At 33.3% G+C, this 24,475-nt stretch overlaps 3 protein-coding genes and 1 non-coding gene across 5 annotated transcripts; 2 read left to right on the top strand and 2 right to left on the bottom strand.

The window, feature by feature from the left end:
* Positions 1 to 1,599: 1,599 nt before the first annotated feature.
* LOC131171141 (proline-rich receptor-like protein kinase PERK2) lies at positions 1,600 to 2,503 on the bottom strand. Its single transcript, XM_058130600.1, has 2 exons — positions 2,027 to 2,503; positions 1,600 to 1,680 (listed from the first exon to the last, which is right to left on the bottom strand). Exons 1-2 carry the CDS (start codon positions 2,501 to 2,503, stop codon positions 1,600 to 1,602), a joined length of 558 nt encoding a protein of 185 aa, XP_057986583.1.
* Positions 2,504 to 3,485: 982 nt separating this feature from the next.
* LOC131171078 (uncharacterized) lies at positions 3,486 to 9,054 on the bottom strand. The gene is made up of 2 exons (XM_058130533.1): positions 8,386 to 9,054; positions 3,486 to 3,549 (listed from the first exon to the last, which is right to left on the bottom strand). The coding sequence occupies exons 1-2, from the start codon at positions 8,999 to 9,001 to the stop codon at positions 3,539 to 3,541; spliced, it is 627 nt and encodes a 208-aa protein (XP_057986516.1). The 5' UTR covers positions 9,002 to 9,054; the 3' UTR covers positions 3,486 to 3,538.
* On the top strand, positions 8,574 to 8,680 carry LOC131171499 (small nucleolar RNA R71). Its single transcript, XR_009142159.1, has one exon. It is a non-coding gene; the product is annotated as a small nucleolar RNA R71 (small nucleolar RNA).
* A 9,943-nt stretch (positions 9,055 to 18,997) lies between the features above and the next one.
* LOC110668656 (MDIS1-interacting receptor like kinase 2-like) lies at positions 18,998 to 22,477 on the top strand. Of its 2 annotated transcripts, XM_021829978.2 has the most exons (4): positions 18,998 to 19,508; positions 19,569 to 20,791; positions 20,927 to 21,935; positions 22,150 to 22,445. In XM_021829978.2, exons 1-4 carry the CDS (start codon positions 19,001 to 19,003, stop codon positions 22,440 to 22,442), a joined length of 3,033 nt encoding a protein of 1,010 aa, XP_021685670.2. In that variant the 5' UTR covers positions 18,998 to 19,000; the 3' UTR covers positions 22,443 to 22,445. The 2 variants fall into 2 exon arrangements, with proteins under 2 accessions (XP_021685670.2, XP_057986517.1); XM_058130534.1 differs by having other exon boundaries at positions 18,998 to 21,935; positions 22,150 to 22,477.
* Positions 22,478 to 24,475: the final 1,998 nt, after the last annotated feature.

Raw genomic sequence — 24,475 nt, forward strand, 5'->3', positions numbered from 1 at the left:
GCAATAAATGAATGAAAGAAAATTTTAAAAATTTTGCAAAAATTTTGCCCTCACCCCCAAACTCAAATGAAACATTGTCCTCAATGTCTAAAATGAATGCAAAGATGGGTAAAATTGTGAGAATTGCTAAATTATTGAAATTTATACAATTGGGGATTAAATCAATATAAGCTCAAGAATTCCAAAATTAGCTCAAAATGATATTAACCATGAAGCTTTAGAGAGAAAAATGTGAAAAGGTATCCCAATGTATGGATTTACACTGCTTAAGATATTGCTTAACCTGCTGCATAGGGTAAAGCGAAAGCATAAGCATTGGCAACATACCATAAGCATAAACGGTAAAAGGGAAGCTGTTACCTCCAACTGATGTGGAACAGATGTGGCTCAAAGAAAATTGTGCAACTCATCAATGTCAGCAAAATTAGGATTGAAGAAAACATAAAGTGCTAAAATAATGTTCAAGAAAATGAAAGAGTGTAAAGAAATAAAATGTAACAGTTAAATCAAAAATTAAACTAAGAAACATTCACAAAGTATTTATGTCCATATCAGAAGATAAAAGAAAATAAAGTAAACTAAGGGAAAGAAGTGCAGAGATAATAATAAAAACTAAGTACCAAAGTATTACAACCATGACCAAAGTTTGAAAATTAAAATAAACAAATTACAAAAATAAACTTAAAATAGAAATTAAAGCTAAGCATCGATCAAGCTTTTCTCACAAGGCTTTCTTTCTTTGCATCGAAGTGCCTTCGAGTCTAGCTTGGTTCATTGTGATCCAAGCTTGAGCGGTTTCCAAGTTTTCTGTTAAGTCTTTCATTTCTTGAAACATGGCTTGGCCCCAATGATATAAATTGTTGTAGGATTGGGCCAGTGTGTTGTAAAGCTCCAGCATTTGAAGTTGATGTTGCTTCTGTTTCTTTTTAAGAGATAAAAATCTCTTTTTAAGTTTCTTTTCTAGCTTCTTCTTTTGGTTAACCTGCTCTTGACCCATGGCTTCAATTTTGATTTCTAAGTTTTTCAAGGAAGCAAGAATTTCTGTGGTATCAGGTGAGGGAGCAGATGTTTGGACAGTGAAATTTGTTATCCTGGATTCCAAGGATTTTAAGATGGATAACATGTCTGCTGAGAAGTGTGGGGTAGAGGTTGGTTGTGGTTCTGCTGGTGCAAAAGTGGTGGGGTTTTCAGATGTTTGGGGTATCAGTCTTCTTATGTGAGCATATGTGTGGCCTATTTTCTCACAAACATCCATATGCAACAACATGGTCTTTGTCTATGTATGATTCCCAGTAGCGACAATTGATATAGACTAGCATCAAAGCTAAATGATTTTGCTATGGCAGTTATATACCCCCCAAAAACAATACTACCTTTAGTATGCTTGGTGACAATTTGGTGCCAATGAGTAGCTATGAAATGGGCTGTACTTACTTGTTTTCTCTCCTTCATGCACCACAATAGAAACAAATCCCCAGCACCCACAATACTGTTACTGTGTCCCCTTCCTAAAACAGTGTAAGTAATGAACCTATGGAGGTATTTCAATACATGGTCAACTATCCTAGAGGCTTTTGCAGTCCTCTGTCTATAATAGCCTCAAAAATGGTGCAATTTCTTTCGAGAATTGAACAGGTCATAAGCAGTTTGCTGCCACTCAATGTTTTTATACCCCGAATCCTGAAAACCAAAAATGGCATTCAAAGCACCTATGTCTAACTCCCTATCAATTCCAGCACATCGAAAATATATCATATCTTTATGTTCAGGCACTGTTGGTTTGAAACTCAACTTTAGGGAACTCAAAAATTCGAGGGTTAGATCCTTGTACATTGGTTCCCTAATTTTAGCAAAATCAGTCCAGCTAACAACATCCAAATAGGCAAATCTGAGAATCATAAATGCCTAATTCTTTCAAAATCTGCTCATCCATATACTTGTTTGCCAAAATAGTTTTAGAAAGTAATTTCTCATAGGCCTTTTTCATATCCATATCCCTAAAAGCCCAAGGTAATGGAGAAATTACCTCCTCTATAGTATCTGCAGATGAAGCGGTCTTTGGAGAATGCAAGGGAGACAAGTTCTTGGTGTTTGGATCTTTGGTCTTTGGGGTTTGCGAGGAAGACCTAGTCCTTTTGCTAACTGGTTCAGAGGACTGAGGTGGAGAGTTTAAGTCGAAAGGGATAGAGGGTACTCGTTTCCTTTTTCCGACAGGGGTTTCTTTGAGTCTACCTGCGGCCCTTTTTGTTTTCCCTTTTGTTTTTGTTTGGGTAGGCGCAGGTTCTGGGGAATGGGTGTCAGGAATTTGTGTTTCATTTGGCGGCTCGGAGTGCGGCGAGAGGGGAGTCGGCGGAATGAGAGGTGGTATTTGGCTTGGGGGCGGGGGCGGTGACTGAGGTGGTGGTGATTGTGGTAATGGCGGCGTTTGTGGTGGTGGGGACTGAGGTAATGGCGGACTGGGGCTGGGGTTAGGGTTTATGGGTAATGAGGATGGAGTACCCATTTTAGATTTGACAGAATGTCGAAGTCTACTGAGTTTGGGTTTGTGAGAGGACCACATTTTGGTTCTTACCATTTTAATGAAAAGGAGGAAACTTTTCGGCTTCCTGTAAAAATTGCCGGAAAAAATGGCGTGAGGAAGGAGTCGATGAGGTTTATCGGGAGTGTTGGCGAGGTTTTTGGAAAATTGGCGGAAATGCTGGGCCTTTTAAAATGTGGGGTAGACATGTGGTATTCTGGGCCATGCTTGGGGTTAAGCATAAGGTTCAGCAGAATTTGCTTAAGACTTTGCTTGACAAGCAATGTCATCAGCAAGTTTCGGCAGGTTTTGGGCAAAATTGTGGTTTTGCTTACCAAAATCAGTCCAAAAGCTATGGAATGCTATTGTAACCCTCAGCAATTACCAAATACACACAAACACCATAAAATTGAGGGATTTAAGTTCATCTCTCTCATAAACTTAGTAAGCATAGCACATGTTCATTTAGCTTTTGCAATCATTGTTCATTTTAGGCACCAATTGTGACTATCCTTTTTGCACATTTAAATGAAATGGTCTCCTTTCTAAACTTACACCAAAAGCATATTTTCAGCAGCATTTCAGACAAGTTCCAATCAACCAAGAATTGCAGAAAAATGTAGAAATTGACCTTTTTAGCGGCATGAGCAGTAGCATGAGCGAGCAAAATCTGCAGTTGCAGAAATTAGCAGCAATTCCACAAAAGCATGCAAATTCCTATCAGACTACAAAATTATATATACACTAAAAGGTGAAACTTAACAAACATTATTTTTGCACTTCAATAAAGCTCTCATCAGTCCTAAATATCAAAATTGATCCTCATTCAAGTTGCATTTCACAGAATTTACACAAAACACAAAATCAAACATATGCTATCAAGTAGACTGCAATATCAGCAATTTAGCACAAGTTTAAAGGTGTTCTTGTTCACGACCTTTGCATAAAGTGCAGAATGTTGCTTATACTTGCTTCCCTTTAATTCTTTGTTTTTGCAACAAGTGTAAACTTGCCCAATCTTCATGAATGGCCTACAAAAGATAAACAAATGTCACTTTTGAGATTAATGAGGGTGAAAACTGAAATGAAAATGAAATGGAAAATTAATGAACTATAAAAGGATACGCTTGGGTTGCCTCCCAAGAAGCGCTTGTTTAAGGTCTTAAGCTTGACCTTCCACTCCAATTCTCCTAAGTATCCCTGATTGGAGAACCAAGCCATGAAACTTCTACAAACTTTTGCGTGGGTTCTCCAACAATATAATGTTTTAATCTCTGCCCATTAACTTTGAAAGTCCCTGAGGTCTCATTGCTTATCTCAACAGCTCCATAGGGGTATACTTTTATAACAGTGTAGGGCCCTGACCATCTTGACTTCAATTTTCCTGGAAATAACCTTAACCTAGAATTGTATAGGAGAACAACATCACCTTCTTGAAATTCTTTCCTCCTAATATGCTTATCATGCCATTTCTTAGTTCTTTCCTTGTAAAGCTTGGCATTTTCATAAGCATCCAATCTAAGCTCCTCAAGTTCATTTAGTTGCAGCATTCTTTTTTCTCCTGCAGTTTTTAAGTCAAAGTTCAGTGTCCTTATGGCCCAATATGCTCTATGCTCCAACTCCAAAGGTAAATGACAAGCCTTCCCATAAACCAATCTAAATGGGGTAGTTCAGATAGGGGTTTTAAAGGCTGTTCTATAGGCCCAAAGAGCATCATCTAACTTTAGTGACCAATCTTTCCTCGAACAATTCACTGTTTTCTCAAGAATTCTTTTCAGCTCTCTATTGGAAATCTCCACTTGACCACTAGTTTGTGGATGGTAGGGTGTTGCAACCTTATGCTTCACACCATATTTTTGCAATAATCTTTCAAATTGATGGTTGCAAAAATGAGAACCTCCATCACTTATAATGGCACGTGGAGTTCCAAATCTTGTAAAAATGAACTTTTTAATGAATTTAATCACCACTCTTACATCATTAGTTGGAGATGGTATAGCTTCAACCCATTTGCTCACATAATCTACTCCAACTAAAATGTATTTGTGTCCCAAGGATGATGGAAAGGGTCCCATGAAATCAATGCCCCACACATCAAATAGTTCCACTTCCAATATATTTTGGAGGGGCATTTCATCTCTCTTTGAGATATTACCCATCCTTTGACACCTATCACATGCATTTACAAACTTCCTCACATCCTTAAACATGTGTGGCCAAAAGAACTCGCTTGAAGAACTTTTTCTGCAGTCTTTGTCACACTCATATGACCCCCATAAAGTGAAGAATGGCAATCTTTGATAACATTCCCTATCTCCTCATCAGCTAAACATCTTCTAATCAGCCCATCTCCACATCTCTTGAACAAAAATGGTTCCTCCCAATCATAATTCTTCACATCAAAGAGAAATTTCTTCTTTTCTTTGCCATGTTAAATCGGTGGAAGGATTCCACACACTAGATAGTTCACAAAATCTGCATACCAAAGGGGTTTTTGTAATCATGATTACTCACAATTGCTCATCATGAAAATAATCATCTATTGGGGGCTCTTTTCCCAGATTGTCTCCTTGTTCTTGCCTCAATCTAGATAGATGATCCGCTACCACATTTTCTACTCCTTTCTTATCTTTAATTTCCAAGTCAAATTCTTGAAGGAGTAACACCCACCTTATCAATCTAGGTTTAGCCTCTTTTTTCTGAAGGAGATACTTGATAGCTGCATGATCTGTGTACACTATTACCTTAGACCCCACAAGATAGGACCTGAATTTGTCTCTGCAAATACTCTGCCAAAAACTCTTTCTCTAGTAGAGTAATTTATTTGAGCATCATCCAAGGTCCTACTTGCATAGTATATTGCATACACCTTCTTATCTTTCCTTTGTCCCAAAACAGCCCCAATGGCATAATCACTAGCATCGCACATTAACTCAAAAGGTAATGACCAATCGGGTGGCTGCATAATAGGAGCAGATATCAAAGCTTCCTTTATCCTGCAAAAAGCATTCATACAATTAGTATCAAAATTAAATTCCACATCTTTACTCAATAAATTGGTAAGAGGTTTAGAAATCTTAGAGAAATCCTTGATGAATCTCCTATAAAATCCAGCATGCCCCAAGAAACTCCTCACTCCCTTCACAGATGTTGGGGGTGGCATTTTCTCAATAACTTCTACCTTTGATTTATCCACCTCAATACCCCTGTTTGATACAAGATGGCCCAAAACAATTCCTTCTTGTACCATAAAATGGCACTTTTCCCAATTCAAAACTAAATTGAACTCTTCACATCTCTGCAAAACCTTAGACAAGTTAGATAAGCATTCATCAAAAGATTTACCATACATAGAAAAATCATCCATGAACACTTCCATAATACCCTCAATCATGTCAGAAAATATGGACATCATACATTGTTGAAATGTAGCGGGCATTACATAGTCCAAATGGCATCCTTGATATGCAAAGGTACCATAATGACATGTGAAGGTAGTTTTATAATGATCATCTTGTTGAATATGGATATGAAAGAAAAATTAATAGCCATAAAAATAGCAAAAATAAGAATGATGATCTAGTCTCTCAAGCATTTGATCTATAAATGGTAATGGAAAATGGTCCTTTCTAGTTGCCTTATTCAATTTCCTATAGTCAATACACATTCTCCATCCAGTTACAGTTCTTGTAGGTATTAGTTCATCATTTTCATTTTTAACTACTGTGATGCCCCCTTTCTTAGGTACAACATGAACTGGACTTACCCAATTGCTGTCAGAAACAGGGTAAATGATACCTGCATCAAGCAATTTCAAGATCTCCTTTTTCACAACCTCTTTCATGTTTGGATTCAATCTCCTTTGTGATTCTCGAGAGGCTTTATGGTCATTTTCCAACAAAATTCTATGCATGCACACAGAAGGATGTATTCCTTTAATATCATCAATGGTATAACCAATTATCCTTCTATGCTTCCTAAGAACTCTCAATAATTTTTCAACCTCACAATCAGTCAATTTAGCACTAACAATCACAGGATATGTAGAATTTTGCCCTAGAAAAGCATACCTGAGATTTGTTGGAAGAGGTTTCAACTCTACCTTAGGTGCTTCACCTTTTTCAAACTTTGATGATGAAGTCGTTTCTTGCTTCAAGTTCCCAATCTTTTCAATATCAGCCATAGGCAATGGTGGATTTCCTTCCAAAATTGTAGCATATTCCTGACTTCTTCAATTTCATCCTCTTTTTTGATGTTATGAACCAAACAAGCTTCTAAGGGATCTTTAGGATGTTGCTTTTTAAGCACTTTTCTAACCTCTTCATCTATCACATCAACTCTCAAGCATGAGTTTGAATCATCTTTCTTTTTCATTGCTTGAAACAAATTAAATTCAACTTTCTCTTCCCCAACTTCTAATGTAAGTCTCCCATTTTTTACATCAATCACACTCAGAAGAGCAAGGAAAGGTCTACCAAGAATAATAGGAATGTGTACATCCTCCTCCATCTCCAATACCACAAAGTCCACTGGTATGAAAAATTTCCCAACTTTCAGAGGAACATTCTCAACTACTCCAATTGGAAATTTAATAGACCTATCTGCTAACTGTAGTGATATGGTAGTAGGCTTCATTTCTCCAATCTTCACTTTCTCATAGATAGACAATGGCATCAGACTAACACTGGCTCCAAGATCACACAAAGCCTTATCTATACTAATATCCCCAATGTGACATGGTATGGAGAAACTCCCAGGATCTTTCAGTTTGGGTGGAAGCTTATTTTGCAAAATGGCACTGCTTTCTTCCGTGAGAGCTACAGTCTCAAATTCCTCCAATTTCTTCTTGTTAGATAAAATCTCCTTCAAAAATTTGGCATATGAAGGCATTTGTGCTAAGGCATCAGTGAAAGGAATAGTCACATGCAAGGACTTCAATACCTCCAAAAACTTCCCAAATTGTTTATCCAATTTTGCTTTCTGAAACCTTTGTGGGAATGGTAAAGGTGGCATGTAGGCTTTAGGTGCAACATATTTGGGATCCTCATCTTTGCTCTCCCTCCTTACTTCCTTTTTCTTCCACCGAATTTTCTTTCTCAGCTTCAATTCTAACTTCAACTTCAGTTTGTTCATCTCCTTCTCTGCTTTTCTTTTCTTCAACTTTCTCTTCAATATTTTTATCCCCATTCTCCAATATTTTTCCACTTCTCAATGTAATAGCCTTGCAATGCTCCCTTGAATTTTCTGGTTGGCTAGGAAGCTTCCCAAATGCTTTGTTACTTGAAGAGCTAGCTTGTTGAGCTATTTGATTCTCTAACATCTTGTTATGTGTTGCCATTTGATCCACTTTAGATGCTAATTGAGAAATCATTTCTTGTTGACTTTGATGGCTCACAAGTAGAGTTTCAATCATAGATTCCAATCTAGCTGTCTTGTCTAGTTGTGCTTGTTGTGGTAGAGGTGGAGCAGGTAAGTTTTGAGGTTTAGAAATTCCAGGAGGAGGACCTCTATTCTGCTGAAAATTCTGATTTTGTTGATATCCAGAAGGTTCTTTGAAAATTGATTTTGCCCTTGTCTACCTCCCCAAGAGAAATTTGGGTGGTTTCTCCATCTTTGGATCATAAGTTGCGTAAAATGGGTTACCACCGGTCTTTGATTGTAGTTTCCCACATAATCCACTTGCTCATTTGAAAAATCTTGATTAAGTGCAGAAAAATCTGTGCACAATTGACATTTGCACCCCAATTTCTAGTGTATTACCGGAACCTCCTATGAAGAATCTACTTTCATACTTAACTTGTCCATCTTCTTTGTCAAAGCGTCAAACTTAGCATTAATCATATTCATGGCGTCAAGCTCAAACATACCAGCTGGTTTCTTGATCTCATTCCTCTCACAACTCCATTGGTAGTTGTTATAAGCAATTTTATCAAGAGCAGAAAAAGCTTCATCTTCAGATTTCTCCATAAGGTCACCTCCAGAAGATGCATCAATTGTACTCCTAATAGCTGGTGAAACTCCATTATAAAAGTGTTGAACAAGCATCCACTTAGGAATCCCATGATGTGGACATCTCCTTTGCAAATCCTTGTACCTCTCCCATGCTTCATACAAGCTCTCATCATCTCTAGGTTTAAAAGAAGTCAGCTCATTTCTCAGCTTAGCTGTCTTGCTTGGTGGAAAATATTGAGCCAAAAATGCTTGAGAAAGTTCATCCCATGTTGTGATAGAACCCGGTGGCAAAGAATGTAACCACTCTCTAGCTCGGTCCTTCAGAGAAAAAGGAAATAATCTGAGTCGAATTGCATCATCAGAAACTCCATTTATCTTCAACATATCACTGATCTCAAGAAAGTGTGCCAGATGCACATGTGGACTTTCACTTGGATTTCCTCCAAATTGTGCTTGTTGTACCATTTGACAAAGTGCAGGCTTCAATTCAAAATTATTAGCTTCTACCCTTGGTCTTGTGATACTTGGCATGAAATCTCCAATGTTAGGATAGGCATGATCCTTCACAGAGCGGTTGTTATTGTTGTTGTTGTTGTTGTCAGCCATTTCTTCTTGCTCTTGCTCTTGCTCTTATGCTCTTTCTTGTTGTTGTTGAGCTTTAATTTCAGCTTTTCTCCTTTTAGATTCTGCTCTTAAAGCCTTTGTTGTCTTCTCTATTTCTGGGTCAAAGAATAGATTGATTTCTTCACTTTTTGTCCTTCTCATAAAATATAGCACCTGAAAAACAAAAATAAACAAACTCTCAAAGTAAAATGGTAAAAAGAAAATAAAATAAAATGCCCAAATTAACCAAACAAACAATCGTTCAATATCAAGCAAAAATCAAATCCCCGGCAACGGCGCCAAAAACTTGTTGTTGCTAATCCGCAAGTATACGGGTCGTCTCAAGTAATAAAGTGATGAATCAAGTATCGTTCCCACGAGGATTTGCTGTTTGATTACTAAACTATGAATGAAGCGATTATTTGGGCTAATGATTAATGAATAAAAGGTAAATGTAAATGAGCAAAGTAAATGAGCAAGGTAAATTGATTAATCTAATTGAAATGGGTAAAGAGCAAACAAATAAATTCTAATTCTAGCTCGCAATTAAACTAAAATTAACAATGGGTAATTTAAACGAAAGTCTAATTATGGTAAAAGTGATTCCAGAGTTGGGGGTTTATGCATAAATTAATTGGGATTTGTCTTGGGCGTTCCAATTTTTAGGGAAAAATAGAGTTTGAAGGAAATTGATTCTAAATCCCTTTGATATCTTTTTCAAGCAAATCAAAGCGTATTCTAAAATAACCAAACCTACTTTCGTATGTATTTGATTATTTTAAAACCCATTAAGTTTTGTAACCAATAATTAATTCCTCTTAAAGTCCTAGTTTATTTCTAAATCTAGGTGATTTTAAGTTCCAATCCTTGATTAACTATCAATGACTTTCACCTTTCGGTCCTTCAATCAAAGATTAACACAATACCCAATGGGTACCAACATTAGGCAAGTAAATCAAGCACACAAGGAAGGAATCAAAACTCATATTCATGTAAAATAAGGAAATACCCAATCCAAATCCACAAATTAATCTAAAACATATTTCCCAACTCTGAAATCTAAAGAAATTACTCACTCATGATGGTATTTACAAGAAATATAGATGGAAGAATAAAGAAAAACATGATAAAAGGACTGAAATAGGAAAACCCAGGTGGAAGAACCAAGGTCTCTGGTTTCTGGAGCTCCAAACTCGTGCAGCAGCTCCTTCTTCCTAGAGAATGGCGTCTTCTCTCCCTCTTTCTATATAATTTTCTTTCCTTTTTGTTTTTCCTCCCTTCCTCCTTCCTCTTGTGGCAAAAATAAGGAAATGATGAATTTATACCGTCCCTAAAAGTTACCCTAAAAGTAAATAAAAGACAAGGAGTGGATAGAAAATGAGGTGTAAAATTATCCAAGTCAGCAGCACTATTCACGTTCTGGGCATTCTGCTTAGGGTTCGGCTTAACCCTAAGCAGTTTCTTAGCAAATTTAGCCTCTGGTCGACTGTCGCTTAAGGTTAAGCGGACCTTCAAAGAAATCTCGGCAGACTTATAGTAAAATGGACTTTTCTGCTCATGCTTGACTTGTGTTGCACCTTAAGCATTGCCGCTTTACCCTGAGCATGACCTTAAGCAAGGTCTTAAGCAAATTTCGGCTGGTTTGCTCTTTCAAGGCTTGATTTCTCCAACTTTCCTCCATGCTTAAAGGATTCCAAATTTCTTCAAATCACTTCCTAATGCACTCATTGACCTTCGATTTGCCACAAAATCCTATCAAAACAACAAAAATTACGAAAATCAAATATAAAGTATCTAAAATTAACAAATAAGCTAAAATAAAGCTAAAAACCTAAAATATACTAAAATATAAGGGCAAAATGAATGCAAAACTACTCTAAAATGTCTATATGAAATGAGTGTAACAGAAATCTCCAAATCTAATTGGAAATGGTGTGGGAGAGATTTGTGACCTTTCAACTGCTGCCTCCCCTATTCCTTTTCTTCCTTTCTCTTTTCTCCTCCCTTCTAAAATGGGAAATAAGGCTATTTATAGCATTTTCTGACATGGAGCCCTAAAATGGTGTGTTTTAGGAGGAATTTTCTGAGGGAATCTTCTGCCAGCTCATTAATGAAACCTTTGTGGGACTGCATAAGTGGACTGCATAAGTTATGCAGTCCCTTATGCAGTTTTCGGCTGGTTCTGGTTTACTTATGCGAAACTGCATGACTTGGCGCATAGGTTATGCACAATTTCGTGAGATTGCATAAGGGAGGCGTGAATCTGCATAAGCCATGCACTCTCCTTATGCACCATTCGGCAGGTATTGGAACAGTGATTTTTCTCCTTATGCAGATCTGCATAGCTTATGCGGCAAGTTATGCACAATTTGGTCAATGCATATTTCAGCTTGAAAACTTGTTTTTGACATCTTTGGCTGTAGAAGTCACCCTCAATTGTAAAATTTCTCTTCAGTCCTTCAAAAACACCATTTTTCCTACAAAACAAAGTAAAAATTACAAATTAATCCAAAATTGACAATTATGAAAAACTAACTAAATAACTAATGAAATTAGCTAAAAATGACTAATAATAAAATAAAATGACTATAAAATTAGACCTAAATGACTATGCAAAATGTATGCATCACTTTCAACATAAATAAAAACCCTTATTTGGCCACTGTTACTTTGAAATGGTAAAGACAGGTAAAGAAAGTACCTCTAGATTCCAACTCCAAGTCTTACAATGCTGCAACCTTTTAGAACCCTGTCCATATTAGTGGTCCTTGCATTTACTTTCTGTAATATAATACAGGTCTAATCATAATATACTTTCTATATTTTTTAAATCAAATAATTTAATTACTAAAATTTAGTAAAAATTTATAATTTATTCTTCTCGTTCAATTTTCTGTCTAAATACTATTAATTATTATAAAATTAATTAAAATATTCTTGATTTTATATATTTTCTAACAAAATAATTTAATCTCTAAATTTTTATATTATAAATAAATAGTCTTTTAATTTAAACTCTATAAATAAAATAGTCTATTTATTTAAATTATTTTATTTATAATATAAATTTTAAAAATTAAATTATTGAAATTAAAAAATATATAGATTTAAAAGCATTTTAGTTATTTGTACTATAATTAATAATAAATTAGATGAAAAATTAAATAAAAAAATAAAATTATATATTTTATATTAAATTTTAAAAATTAAATTATTTAATTTTAAAAATATAAAAATTAAATTATAAATTTTTTCAAACCCCAAAGAATAAATTATAGTTTATCCTAAAATATAAATATGAAAATACATCATTCATGGGGCAGTTCCCTGCACCACCGATAATGTCAAAGTAATACCCATTTTCCACCTTAAAGAAGCTATGCTTAAGATAACCATGATCCCACCCATTTCATCTACCAGCAACTAGCAAGCCACCCTTCTTCTCAAAAAAAAAAAAACACAAAAAACTAGCAAGCCACTCTACTTTGCTCTCTCTCTCTCTCTTTACGGGTTTCTAAAGAGAGTAAATTTTGTCAATTCTTCTTGGGTTCTAGAGTCCTTGCCCCATTTCTTTCTGTCATTCATTGGCCTCCTCGGCACCTTTCGGGTAGGGGAGGGCACTCCTTCCTAGCCCAAAACGTGGGTTCTCACTCCTCACCTTTGAGCTGAGATGTACATAGACAGTCTTGCTTAGCTTTGTTGGCAGATCTAGACGTCATGGTGAGGGTTTTCTATTGAAGATCTACGTGCCTTCGTTTCTTTAGAGGAATTGACATGGCAATTGTGGTTTTGAGAAGAGGGCTTTTCTATGTTCTATGGACAGCGAGTAGGTGTTGCGGTGGAGGATATCCCTCAACTGTTAAGGGTTAGCCGGTATATCGTGGCGACTCCCTATGGCTATAAGAGATTGAGACACTGATTTGGGCTCTACCTTCCTCTGCCATGCTTTCCCACCTTGATTCGCAGATTTCTAGCAACTCTACCTCTAGTAGTTCCAATGGGTGGCTGGGCTGAGGAACGTACCCTCAACCTAGATATGTCGTGTTCTTTCTTGGTTGGGCTTTGGGCTTTGTATCAGGGCTGGATAGAGTAGGCTTCTTTTGTTTTTTTATTTGGGCTGGCCATGTGCTGAACCTTCTCTTGCTAATGGATTTTACCTTGGGGGAAAACAAAAGGCCACTTTACTCGCGCCTGACAATTGGGTTAGACCACCTATCAAACTGATTACTGCTTCCCATATTTCAGATTTCACCTCTTTTAGACTGTTCTAGATGCTACCGACATTTATCAATTGCAGCTACATTCAATAACTGTATCTCCGCTTTGAATTGGACACCGTACCTTATCACATTTAAGCAAATGATGCTTGAAGACATCATCCATTCCTTGAAAATCTGTTTGCGGTTTCTTTAATCTTTTAGCTCTCAACGCGCAAAGCTAGAATTTAGAAACTATATCATTTTTGACAAGAGCGACGAATTTGTCAGGGCATAAATTTTTTTTTTTTTTTGCGTCAAGGCATAAATTATAATATATAAAATTGAGGGATTTTCATTAAAGATTTTATGGAATTAATATAGACAAACTATTGATTGTCCTTGGTGCTCATTTTCTTAGTACTCGCTTTTGGTTTATGTCTATTAAGAGGTCATACTCTTCGTTCTGTTTCTTGACAATTATGTGACAATGCTTTTGGCATCCATCCCTGCTGATGGTTTGTATCTTTTTGTGGGCAGATATCGTAAATAGAACAACATATCAATAAGAATTGAAAATATACACTTACCTTACAGAATTGTAAATATCTAATAACTATCATATAACTTTTTTTTTTCAAAATTCAATAACTAAAATTGTATAGATAACTCTTATTTATCACTACTTTATAGTATAATTTTTAATCTAAACAGAAAAAATATTTTAACTATATTTGTGTTCTAATTGGAAATGAAAAAACAATAAGAGAGGATGTTGATGGGTGGCAAGGTTAAGTCTTCATAAGGGATGACAATCATAGATATGATAGCTTATCGAGGTAATGAAGGATGGTTTAGAGAGATATTGTATGCTTGCACATAATAAGAGACGATTAAGTGCGTTGATTGGTTGAGTAGGTGTAGGAGATTGATATCGAATGGCTTTGTGAGGTGTAGATGTTAAGGGAAGCTAGTGTCCGAGGAGTAGAGAAGTATAAGAATAACTTTTTTGTTCTTAGTAAAAGTAGTATTGTTTTGCTGAAAATAAAATTATTTTTCTTTTATTATGAATTAGATTTAATTGGTATCAATTTGGAGAATTGAAAGTATCGACATTGTTAGTATTAAATGGGGCAACTAACAGTAAAATTTAATTGTAGTAAAGTTCAAAATTCAGGTATATTATGTTAAAAAAAATTGAGATATAATTATGAAAAAAGATAAAGTTTGAGATATTTTTAGATGTTTTCCTATCCTCACATAGCAAAGTACATTAAAATTAGTAGTGGAATAAATTATAGGGTATAACTGTAATAAAATTAATAATTTAGGGTATTTTTATTATAAAAAAAAGGATATGATTGTAAAACAAAATTGTAAAATTTATAAATTTTTGACATTATTCCATAAAAAATTTTAAGTGAAAATAAATATAAGCCTGTTTCATTTTCTCATCAAATTGAAAAAAAAATCTTTAAAATTATAATTATATCTTTAAACTTATGTTAATTTTTTAAAAAATTACAAGATAAAATTATTATTTTATTATTCATAAAATAACTTTCTTCCCATATTTTTTTTACAGCTTCTTGCCATATTTTTTCACTCCATATACAACTTTTTCTCCTCATCATTAATTCGCTCTTTTATTTTTAAACTATATTTTTTTACCTCTCTTTCAAACAGTGTTAGACCAATCAATAAACAATGAATACATTTAAATATTTAAAATATGTAACAATTATTTATTAATTAAATATAAAATATTGAAAAAGTGTGTATATTCATTTAGTGCTCTGGCACTTAATTTAGCCAAGTTTTTCAGTTTCCTGGTGACCCGTGAGGAGGGGGCTGAGACTTGCTCGTGGCTTGAAGCTTACGTCCTGGAGAAGTCAATTGCTTTCAACATTTAGCACTTTACCTTGACTGAGTGTGAAAGCGATCATTAATTAATTACCTTGAAGTCTCCCCTCTTGGTTTTCTCTAGTGTTTTTGCTTACTGCAACCACAAATTCCTCCACTCTTACGTTTTCAGTTGACTTTGATGATGACTGCAGCTTGATTTTCTTTCTTTTTTAATTAAAAAAATGCTTTGGCAGAAAATTATTTCATAATTTCACTTAAGTATATTGCTATTCAAAAATTAACCAGATAATTTTAATATCATTAACTAAACTATTGCTCATAGCTTAGTTTTATTTTAATCACGACATTGTGTTAATATTTTCCATTTTATTTAACTTCAATTAACTACCTTTAACGTAAAATCAAGGGTATAATACTCACATATATATATATATATATATATATATATATATATATATATATATAAAGTAAATAAATATATTTGAGAAAATGACAAGAATTACTTTGTTGAAAAATTTATCAGTGTCATATTTCATAAATAATTTTTTTCATGCTAATAATTATTTAATTTATTCTTTAGTTATCATTATTATTTATAATATTAATTTATGATTTAAATTATTATTTTTTTTTAAATTTAATTTTTAAAAATTAAGATATTTTATAATTAAATATAATATTTAAAAATTATTTATATTATTTTATAAATACTAATTATTATTTAATTTTTTAATTTCTCTTTTGATTATCATTATTATTTATAATACTACCTTAACATTTATTATTTAAGTTATTATTTTCTTTAAAATTTAATTTTTAAAAAATTAATACCTCTTATGATTAAAAGTAATATTTAAAAATTATTTATATTATTTTTTATAAATTTATTTATGTAAAAATATTATTCAACACATGTTACTCTTAATAATAATAATAATAATAATAATAATAAAAGTTTATTGATGGCGATTAATTAAAAAAAATTGTTTGTCTATATATAGTGTATCATGTGAGATATTTAATGTATATCAAGTGCTCTCTTCTCACTAAATATTTTCATTGCACCTAAATACTTTTAAATTTTTCTTGATTTGTACTTTTTTTTAATTTCTTTTAAAATTTATTAGTTATTATTCTCAAATTTTATTTATTTAAATATATTTAATTAATATTTATTTAATTATTAATTTTTTTATAAATTTCTTATTTGATATTTCTATTTTATTTTATTATAAACTTTGAATATTTTATTTCATTATAATTATATATTTAATGCAATGATAACTAATATTTTGATTATCTATATTTTATTATCATTAATTTTTAATAGAATTAATTTTAAATTTTAATCAAATAGCTATATTTTTGTACAAAAATTATCTCTCAACTATATTTTTATATACAATTAGAATTTTAAAGATAAATTGTAAATATAATTGCATCGAAAATTTAACTATAAATAAAGATGATTAAAACAATTAAAGTTACAGTAAGAAAATTATAGAATCAGTTTTTAAAAAAAATAATATGTATTTTTAATATTTATTATATTAATAAAAAATGATAATATTTTAAAATTTTAATTTTATAAAATATATTTATTTTATATTATAAATTTATATAAAGTGATAACCTTTTTTGTCAAAGAATTATTTTATAAAATATATATTAGATTGATAAAAAAAATTACACTTAGATATAGTATTTTTAAAAAATAAAATAATAGAATTTTATTTTTAATTAATAATAATGTTATATATTTTCATTATTATTAAAATTAAATAATTCAATTCATAATTAGTAATTTAATTTTTATTATGTTAATAATAAAATATATTATATTTATATATTTTTAGAATAATATTATTTTTTATTAATTTAATATATTTTCTGTAATTTATAAAAAATAAATTATGAGATAAAATATAAAAATTTTATAAAATTTAAATTATTTTTTAATAAAGTTTTTTTATTACATTTTAAACGAAATAATCATGAAAATTATTATTAATATATGTATAAAAAGAATTAAATAGGTATTTTAATTAATTATATCATAAATTAATTATAACAAGTAAAAATTTATTCAAATTAAATTAAATAAAAAAAATTAATTTAAAATTAATTTAATAATAATAATTTATTTTATTCAAAATTTAATTAAAAATTAAATTAAAAAATAAAAATTATAAGTTACCCATGCATAGCATGGACATTATACTATTTTTGTATATGTGTTAGTAGTTATGTTCTATAATCTAATAGTTCTATTAAAAAGAAAAATTTAATTTCGTCTTTCATTTAATACAATAATGCTCCAAATGTTAACAAACAATTCTATAAATATATTTATTTGTTAATTTTTTAAAAAATTACAAGATAAAATTATTATTTTATTATTCATAAAATAACTTTCTTCCCATATTTTTTTTACAGCTTCTTGCCATATTTTTTCACTCCATATACAACTTTTTCTTCTCATCATTAATTCGCTCTTTTATTTTTAAACTATATTTTTTTACCTCTCTTTCAAACAGTGTTAGACCAATCAATAAACAATGAATACATTTAAATATTTAAAATATGTAACAATTATTTATTAATTAAATATAAAATATTGAAAAAGTGTGATATTCATTTAGTGCTCTGGCACTTAATTTAGCCAAGTTTTTCAGTTTCCTGGTGACCCGTGAGGAGGGGGCTGAGACTTGCTCGTGGCTTGAAGCTTACGTCCTGGAGAAGTCAATTGCTTTCAACATTTAGCACTTTACCTTGACTGAGTGTGAAAGCGATCATTAGTTAATTACCTTGAAGTCTCCCCTCTTGGTTTTGTCTAGTGTTTACTTAGTGCAGCCACAAATTCCTCTATTCTTACGTTTTCAGTTGACTTCGATGATGACTGCCACTTGATTTTCTTTCTTTTTAAATTAAAAAAATGCTTTGGAAGAAAATTATTTCATAATTTCACTTAAGTATATTGCTATTGAAAAATTAACCAGATAATTTTAATATCATTAACTTAACTATTATTCACAGCTTAGCTTTATTTTAATCACGACGTTGTGCCAATATTCTCCATTTTATTTAACTTCAATTAATTACCTTTAATATAAAATTGAGGGCAGAATACCCATTTTATATATGAGTTAGTAGTTATGTTCTATAATCTAATAGTTCTATAAAAAAAAAAAAATTTATCTTTCATTTTATACAATAATGCTCCAAATGTTAACAAACATATCTATAAATATATTTATTTGTTATATTTAATTAATAATTTATATATTCATAACTTAAACACAAAAAATAATTAAAATGAGAAATTTATTTGTAAATTCAAATCTTTTTCAAAATTTACAAATAATCAAATTTTATATAATCAGAATGAGTTAGAATTATCAACAAGTGATGATTTAGGATTATCAACAAGTGATGATTTAGGATTATCAACAAGTGATTAGATTAATTATGTGGACCTGGAAGGCTAAGTTCAAATCTTGAAGCCGTCATTGAAAGTCTTGCATGCTCAAATCTCACTTCAAACAACTAATCTCGCTAAAATTTAAATTGATGTAGGAAGACATTCTGTTTCCTACAAAAAAGGAGAAGATGAACAGCAGGTGATACTGGGTTTGCATTTGATTAAGCAGCTTAAATTTCACGTTATGTGGTTATTCTAATTAATAACTTAAAACAGCGGCGGTGATGATGATGTGAAAGGTGGTGGAAGACTTCTTTCTCCAGGCTCAAGGTCTTTCGCCTGCACATTTTGTGAGGCACCGGATATTATATATTAGAAGTGTGCATGTCCACATTTGCTTATCGAGTCCTGAATCACTATTTGCCTTGCATTAAAACAAGAATCATGGGATTCTCAACCTCGAAGAGAGTACTAATACTTGTTCCTTTGATCTTGCTTGTTATTTCACTTTCTTCACTTAATGTTGCTTCTAACTTTATTGATGAAGCACGTTCCCTGCTAAAATGGAAAGCCAGCCTTAACCAGACCAACCCACTCCTGTCCTCGTGGATTCTTTATCCTGGAAATGCCACCAATACTTCTAGTTCTAGCCACCTTGAAACGAATGCAAGCCCATGTTCCTGGCATGGAATTAGGTGCAACAAAGCTGGAAGAGTCCATGTTGTCAACCTCACAAGTTACGGTTTAAAAGGTATGCTCCAAGAATTTCCATTCTCGTCCCTTCCTCAACTTGCATACGTTGATCTCAGTGTAAACGAATTATATGGCATCATCCCACCTCAAATCGGTCACCTTTCCAAGCTTATTTATCTTGATTTGCAAATTAATCTGCTGTCTGGAAAAATTCCACCAGAAATTGGCCTTCTAACAAACCTTACAACATTACACCTCAGTGACAATAAGTTAAATGGCTCAATTCCAAGAGATATGTGTCAATTAAGGTTGCTTGAAGAGCTTGCATTGCACATGAATCGTCTTGATGATTCAATTCCTTCTTGTTTGGGCAATTTGACTAACCTTTTTTGGTTATCTCTTTACAATAATTCACTTTCTGGTTCCATTCCTCGAGAAATTGGAAAGCTCTCCAATTTGGTTGAACTTGACCTGGACACCAACCACCTAACAGGTTCCATCCCTTCCACTTTAGGCTACTTAAAGAAGCTCACTGTGTTACACATTTTTGACAATCAACTTTCCGGTCCCATCCCTGAAGAAATTGGAAATTTGGAGTCTCTTTGGGATTTAAGCCTTAAAACAAACAACCTTTCTGGTCCAATTCCAGCATCATTAGGTCATCTAGGAAACATTGAATTTCTTCATCTATACCAAAATCAACTATCTGGATCCATTCCTGAAGATCTAGGAAACTTATCATCTCTTGTTGATCTAGAGTTAAGTGAGAATCAACTAAATGGTTCGATTCCTGTTTCATTTGGTCTTGTAGGCAACTTAGAAATGCTATTCCTTCGTGACAACCAATTTTCTGGTTCCATCCCCCATGAAATCGGAAATCTAAGGAAATTATCTGAGCTGAACCTTGACAAAAACCAATTCACTGGTTTTTTGCCCCAGAATATTTGCGTTGGAGGATTACTTTTGAAATTGGCTGTGAATGACAACCAACTCACTGGTCCAATCCCCAGAAGTTTGAAAAGTTGCTCAAGCTTAGTCAGAGCCCGCTTTGATGGAAACCAACTCCATGGAAATATCTCTGAAGATTTTGGTGTCTATCCGAACCTGCAGTTCATAGATCTAAGCTACAATAAATTCTATGGTGAAATCTCATCCAACTGGGGGAGGTGTCACAAATTGTCGACCCTAAAGATTGCAGGGAATAATATTTCGGGTAGGATACCAACTGATATTGGAAATGCCTTTCGGCTGCATGTACTTGATCTTTCTTCAAATCATTTAGTTGGAAGGATTCCTAAGGAATTGGGGAAGTTGACTTCTTTGTTGAAGTTGACTTTAAACGATAATCAGCTTTCTGATGGAATACCTTCAGAATTTGGATCGTTAACCGATCTTGGGCATCTAGACCTGTCGGCAAACAGATTGAACAAATCGATTCCTGACGATGTTGGAAACTTAGCTAAACTCAACTACTTGAATTTGAGTTGTAATGAGTTTAGCCAAGAAATTCCAATTCAGTTGGGAAAGTTAACTCACTTGTCGGTGTTGGATTTAAGCCGGAACTTCCTCAGTGGAGAAATATCAAATAGATTCAGAAGCATCCAGAGCCTGGATATATTGAATCTCTCTCACAATCACCTCACTGGTTCCATTCCAGAACTGCATGGCTTGTCCCAGCTCGATCTTAGTCACAACATGCTCACTGGAGAGATACCGGCAGAATTTTCAAGTTTGCGAACCTTGGAGATATTGAATCTCTCTCACAACAAGCTCAATGGTATCATTCCAGCAACGTTAGCACAACTGCCTGAATTGCGATCCATTGATCTATCAGATAACGAGTTGTGGGGTCCCATTCCCAACAGCAAAGCATTTCAAGATGCTGCATTGAAAGGTAACAGAGGACTCTGTGGCAATGCTAGCGGTCTGCAGCCTTGCAAGATTGCTAAGATTCACAAACATGTTTTGGGAAAGGGCATAAAATTTTCTTTGATGATTGTGTTTCCTATTTTCGGAGCAGTTTGTTTAATTATCATGTTGTTCAGTTTCCGAACAAGGAAAAGAGGCTCAGTGACAGGAAGCAACATGAATAACGAAGAGTTGCTTTCCATATCAATTTTCGATGGCAAAACAATGCTCCGAGAAATCATAGAAGCAACCAAGAATTTCGACAGCCTGTACTGCATTGGAGAGGGCAGATTTGGACGTGTCTACAAAGCAGAGTTGTTATCGGGTGATACTGTAGCTGTAAAGAAATTCCATTCGTTACCTCATGATGAGATGGCGGATCAGAAAGAATTCCTGAATGAGATAAGGGTATTAACAGAGGTAAAGCATCGAAATGTTGTCAAACTCTATGGTTTTTGTTCACATGTCCGACACACATTTCTAGTTTACGAGTACCTCCCTAGGGGTAGCCTGGCCACGATCCTGTGCAATGATGAAGCTGCAAAAGAATTTGGCTGGGATAAAAGGCTGACGGTCATAAAAGGTGCAGCTTATGCCTTGTACCACATGCACCATGAGTGCAAACCACCAATTGTTCATAGAGACATATCAAGCAAGAATGTTCTGCTGGACTCAGAATATGAAGCTCATGTTTCGGATTTTGGCACAGCTAAGCTTCTCAACCTAGATTCTTCTAATCGGACTATGCTTGCAGGCACCTACGGATACGTAGCACCAGGTAAGATGCTTTGAACCGGAAATGAGGTTAAAACTTATATAGTTTGTAAAAATCTTTTAGTTGTTTTGTAGATTTTATAACTAAAACATAATATATTTAACTTAAAGGTAATTTTTAATGGCTTATTAACACATTTGAAGTAGTATTGTTCATAATAATGATCTTCAAATATTGAAAAACCCTCTGTATATATATAATTTTTTTATCTTTGCAGAGCTTGCATACACAATGAAAGTGACAGAAAAATGCGATGTGTACAGCTTTGGGGTGTTGGTACTGGAAGTCATCAAAGGAAAGCATCCTGGTGATCTGATTTCTACAATGTTATCTCACTCAGGCAATATGGAGATAGCATTCAATGATGTGTTGGATGAGCGTTTGTCGCCTCCTTCACTTGAGGTTGAAGACAAATGGGCATTCATAGTGAGTCTAGCATTTTCATGCTTAAATGCCAATCCACAGTCTAGGCCAGACATGTATATTGTTTGTCAGTCGTTATCCAAATGAACATCCTATCAGGTCATCCGTTTTGGGTATTGTAATATATAATGAAAACTCCCATTTCTCCCTCCCGGTAATCTTTACAGGCAGCTCTTGAAAAGGCAACAGCATCGAGTCCAAATTCAAGTCATAGAGAACTCAGCCTTCCCTAACATCAATTCGATCGTTACTAGTAAAGCTCACTGCCGTTTTAGAGCTGTGGCCGTGCGTTTATTTTAACAGCTAAGAAACTTAAACCATAAAGATCAAACCAGCTTGGTATAGATAAACTTTTCTTGGGGTTTTGCATTTGTGAGGTTTTAATATGAGGATGAGGAGCGAAAGGCCGCGGAAAGACTTGATGGTTAACTTTAGTTTTCAAATGATTGTATTCAAAATTGTGTGGTTTTATTTATTTATTTATTTATTGAGTTGTGTTAGGAGATATTTTCATTTTTAATTTAAGATTGTGCTCTTTAGAAAGGATTGTGGATGGAAGAGAGATTATGGCTCGGTTTGCAAAATACAGTCCTAATGCCGAGTGAATGTGAGTGGTCAACTCCGTGCCACATAATTGCCTTCTTTTAAGAGAGTGGGGTGGAGTGGTGTTATGGATCGGATAAGTGGCTTTGCTGAAGTTTTGTTTCATTCTCATGATGAGTGATCTCAAATTTCCAAATACTATTATGTGGGAATGCTGATGCTGGTGTACCACATGAAATTTTATTAGAGAATTCATCATGAAATTTCTGCTTCTATTAGGCTTTCGACATAAATAAAAACCCTTTTTTGGCCGCTGTTACTTTGAAATGGTAAAAACCGGTTAAGAAAGTACCTCTAGATTCCAACTCCAAGTCCTGCAATGCTGCCACCTTTCAGAACCCTGTCCCATATTAGCGGTCCTTCCATTTACTTTCTGATTCAGAATACACGTCCTCCTATAATTTAATTCCTATATTTTTTAAATTAAGTAATTTAATTATTAAAATTTAATAAAAATTTATAATTTATTTTTTTTTCAAATTTTTATCAAAATACTATTAATTATTATAAAATTAATCAAAATATCTTTAACTCTATATATTATTTAATAAAACAATTTAATTCTTAAAATTTTATATTATAAATAAATATTTTTTGATTTAAATTTTATAAATAAAATAATTCATTTATTTAAATTATTTTATTTACAATATAAAATTTTAAGAATTAAATTATTTAAATTAAAAAAAATATAAATTTAAAAATATTTTAACCATTTTTACTATAATTAATAATAAATTAAATAAAAAATTAAATTATATATTTTTATTAAATTTTAAAAATTAAATTATTTAATTTTAAAGAAATAAAAATTAAATTATAAATTTTATCAAATCCTAAACAATAAATTATAATTTATCCTAAAATATAAATATGAAAATACAATCTTCATGGGGCAGTTCTCTGCATCACAAATCATGTCAAAGTAATATCCCATATTCCACCTTAAAGAAGCTATGCTTAAAATAATTATCATCCCACCATTTCCTGTACTAGCAACTAGCAAGCCACTCCACTTTGCTCTCTCTCTTTACGGGTTTCTGAAGAGAGAATATTTTCTCGATTCTTCTTGGGCTTTAGGGTCCTTGCCCTTTTCTTTCTGTCATTCATTGCCCTCCTCTGCCCCTTTCGGGTAGGGGAGGGCACTCCTCCCTAGGCCAAAGCGTGGGTTCTCACTCCCCATCTTTGGGCTGAGATGTAAATAGTCAGTCTTGCTTAGTTTTGTTGGCAGATGGAGACGTCATGGTTAGGGGGTTTTTCTATTGAAGATCTGTGTGCCTGTCTTCTCTTAGAGGAATTGACATGGCAATTGTGGTTTTGAGAAGAGGGCTTTTCTATGTTCTATAGAAAGCGAGTAGGTGTTACAGGAGAGTATATCCCTAAGGTATTAAGGGTTAGCCTGTATATCGTGGCTAATCCCTATGGCTGTAAGAGATTGAGACACTGATTTGGGCTCTACCTGCCTCTGCCATGCTTTCTCACCTTGATTCACAGATTTCTAGCAACTCTACCTCTGG

The sequence above is a fragment of the Hevea brasiliensis genome, chromosome 12 (assembly GCF_030052815.1).
Source record: "Hevea brasiliensis isolate MT/VB/25A 57/8 chromosome 12, ASM3005281v1, whole genome shotgun sequence".
Classification (NCBI taxonomy): domain Eukaryota; kingdom Viridiplantae; phylum Streptophyta; class Magnoliopsida; order Malpighiales; family Euphorbiaceae; genus Hevea; species Hevea brasiliensis.

Excerpts from the sequence above, each read along its gene's own strand:
- LOC131171141 (XM_058130600.1), bottom strand. The coding sequence starts at position 2,503 with ATGGGTACTCCATCCTCATTACCCATAAACCCTAACCCCAGCCCCAGT. Across the intron at positions 1,681-2,026 it reads CTGCAGATACTATAGAGGAG|GATTCGGGGTATAAAAACAT; the intron begins GTAATTTCTCCA and ends TTTGGTTTTCAG.
- LOC131171078 (XM_058130533.1), bottom strand. The coding sequence starts at position 9,001 with ATGCCAAGTATCACAAGACCAAGGGTAGAAGCTAATAATTTTGAATTG.
- LOC110668656 (XM_058130534.1), top strand. The coding sequence starts at position 19,001 with ATGGGATTCTCAACCTCGAAGAGAGTACTAATACTTGTTCCTTTGATC. Across the intron at positions 21,936-22,149 it reads CTACGGATACGTAGCACCAG|AGCTTGCATACACAATGAAA; the intron begins GTAAGATGCTTT and ends TTATCTTTGCAG.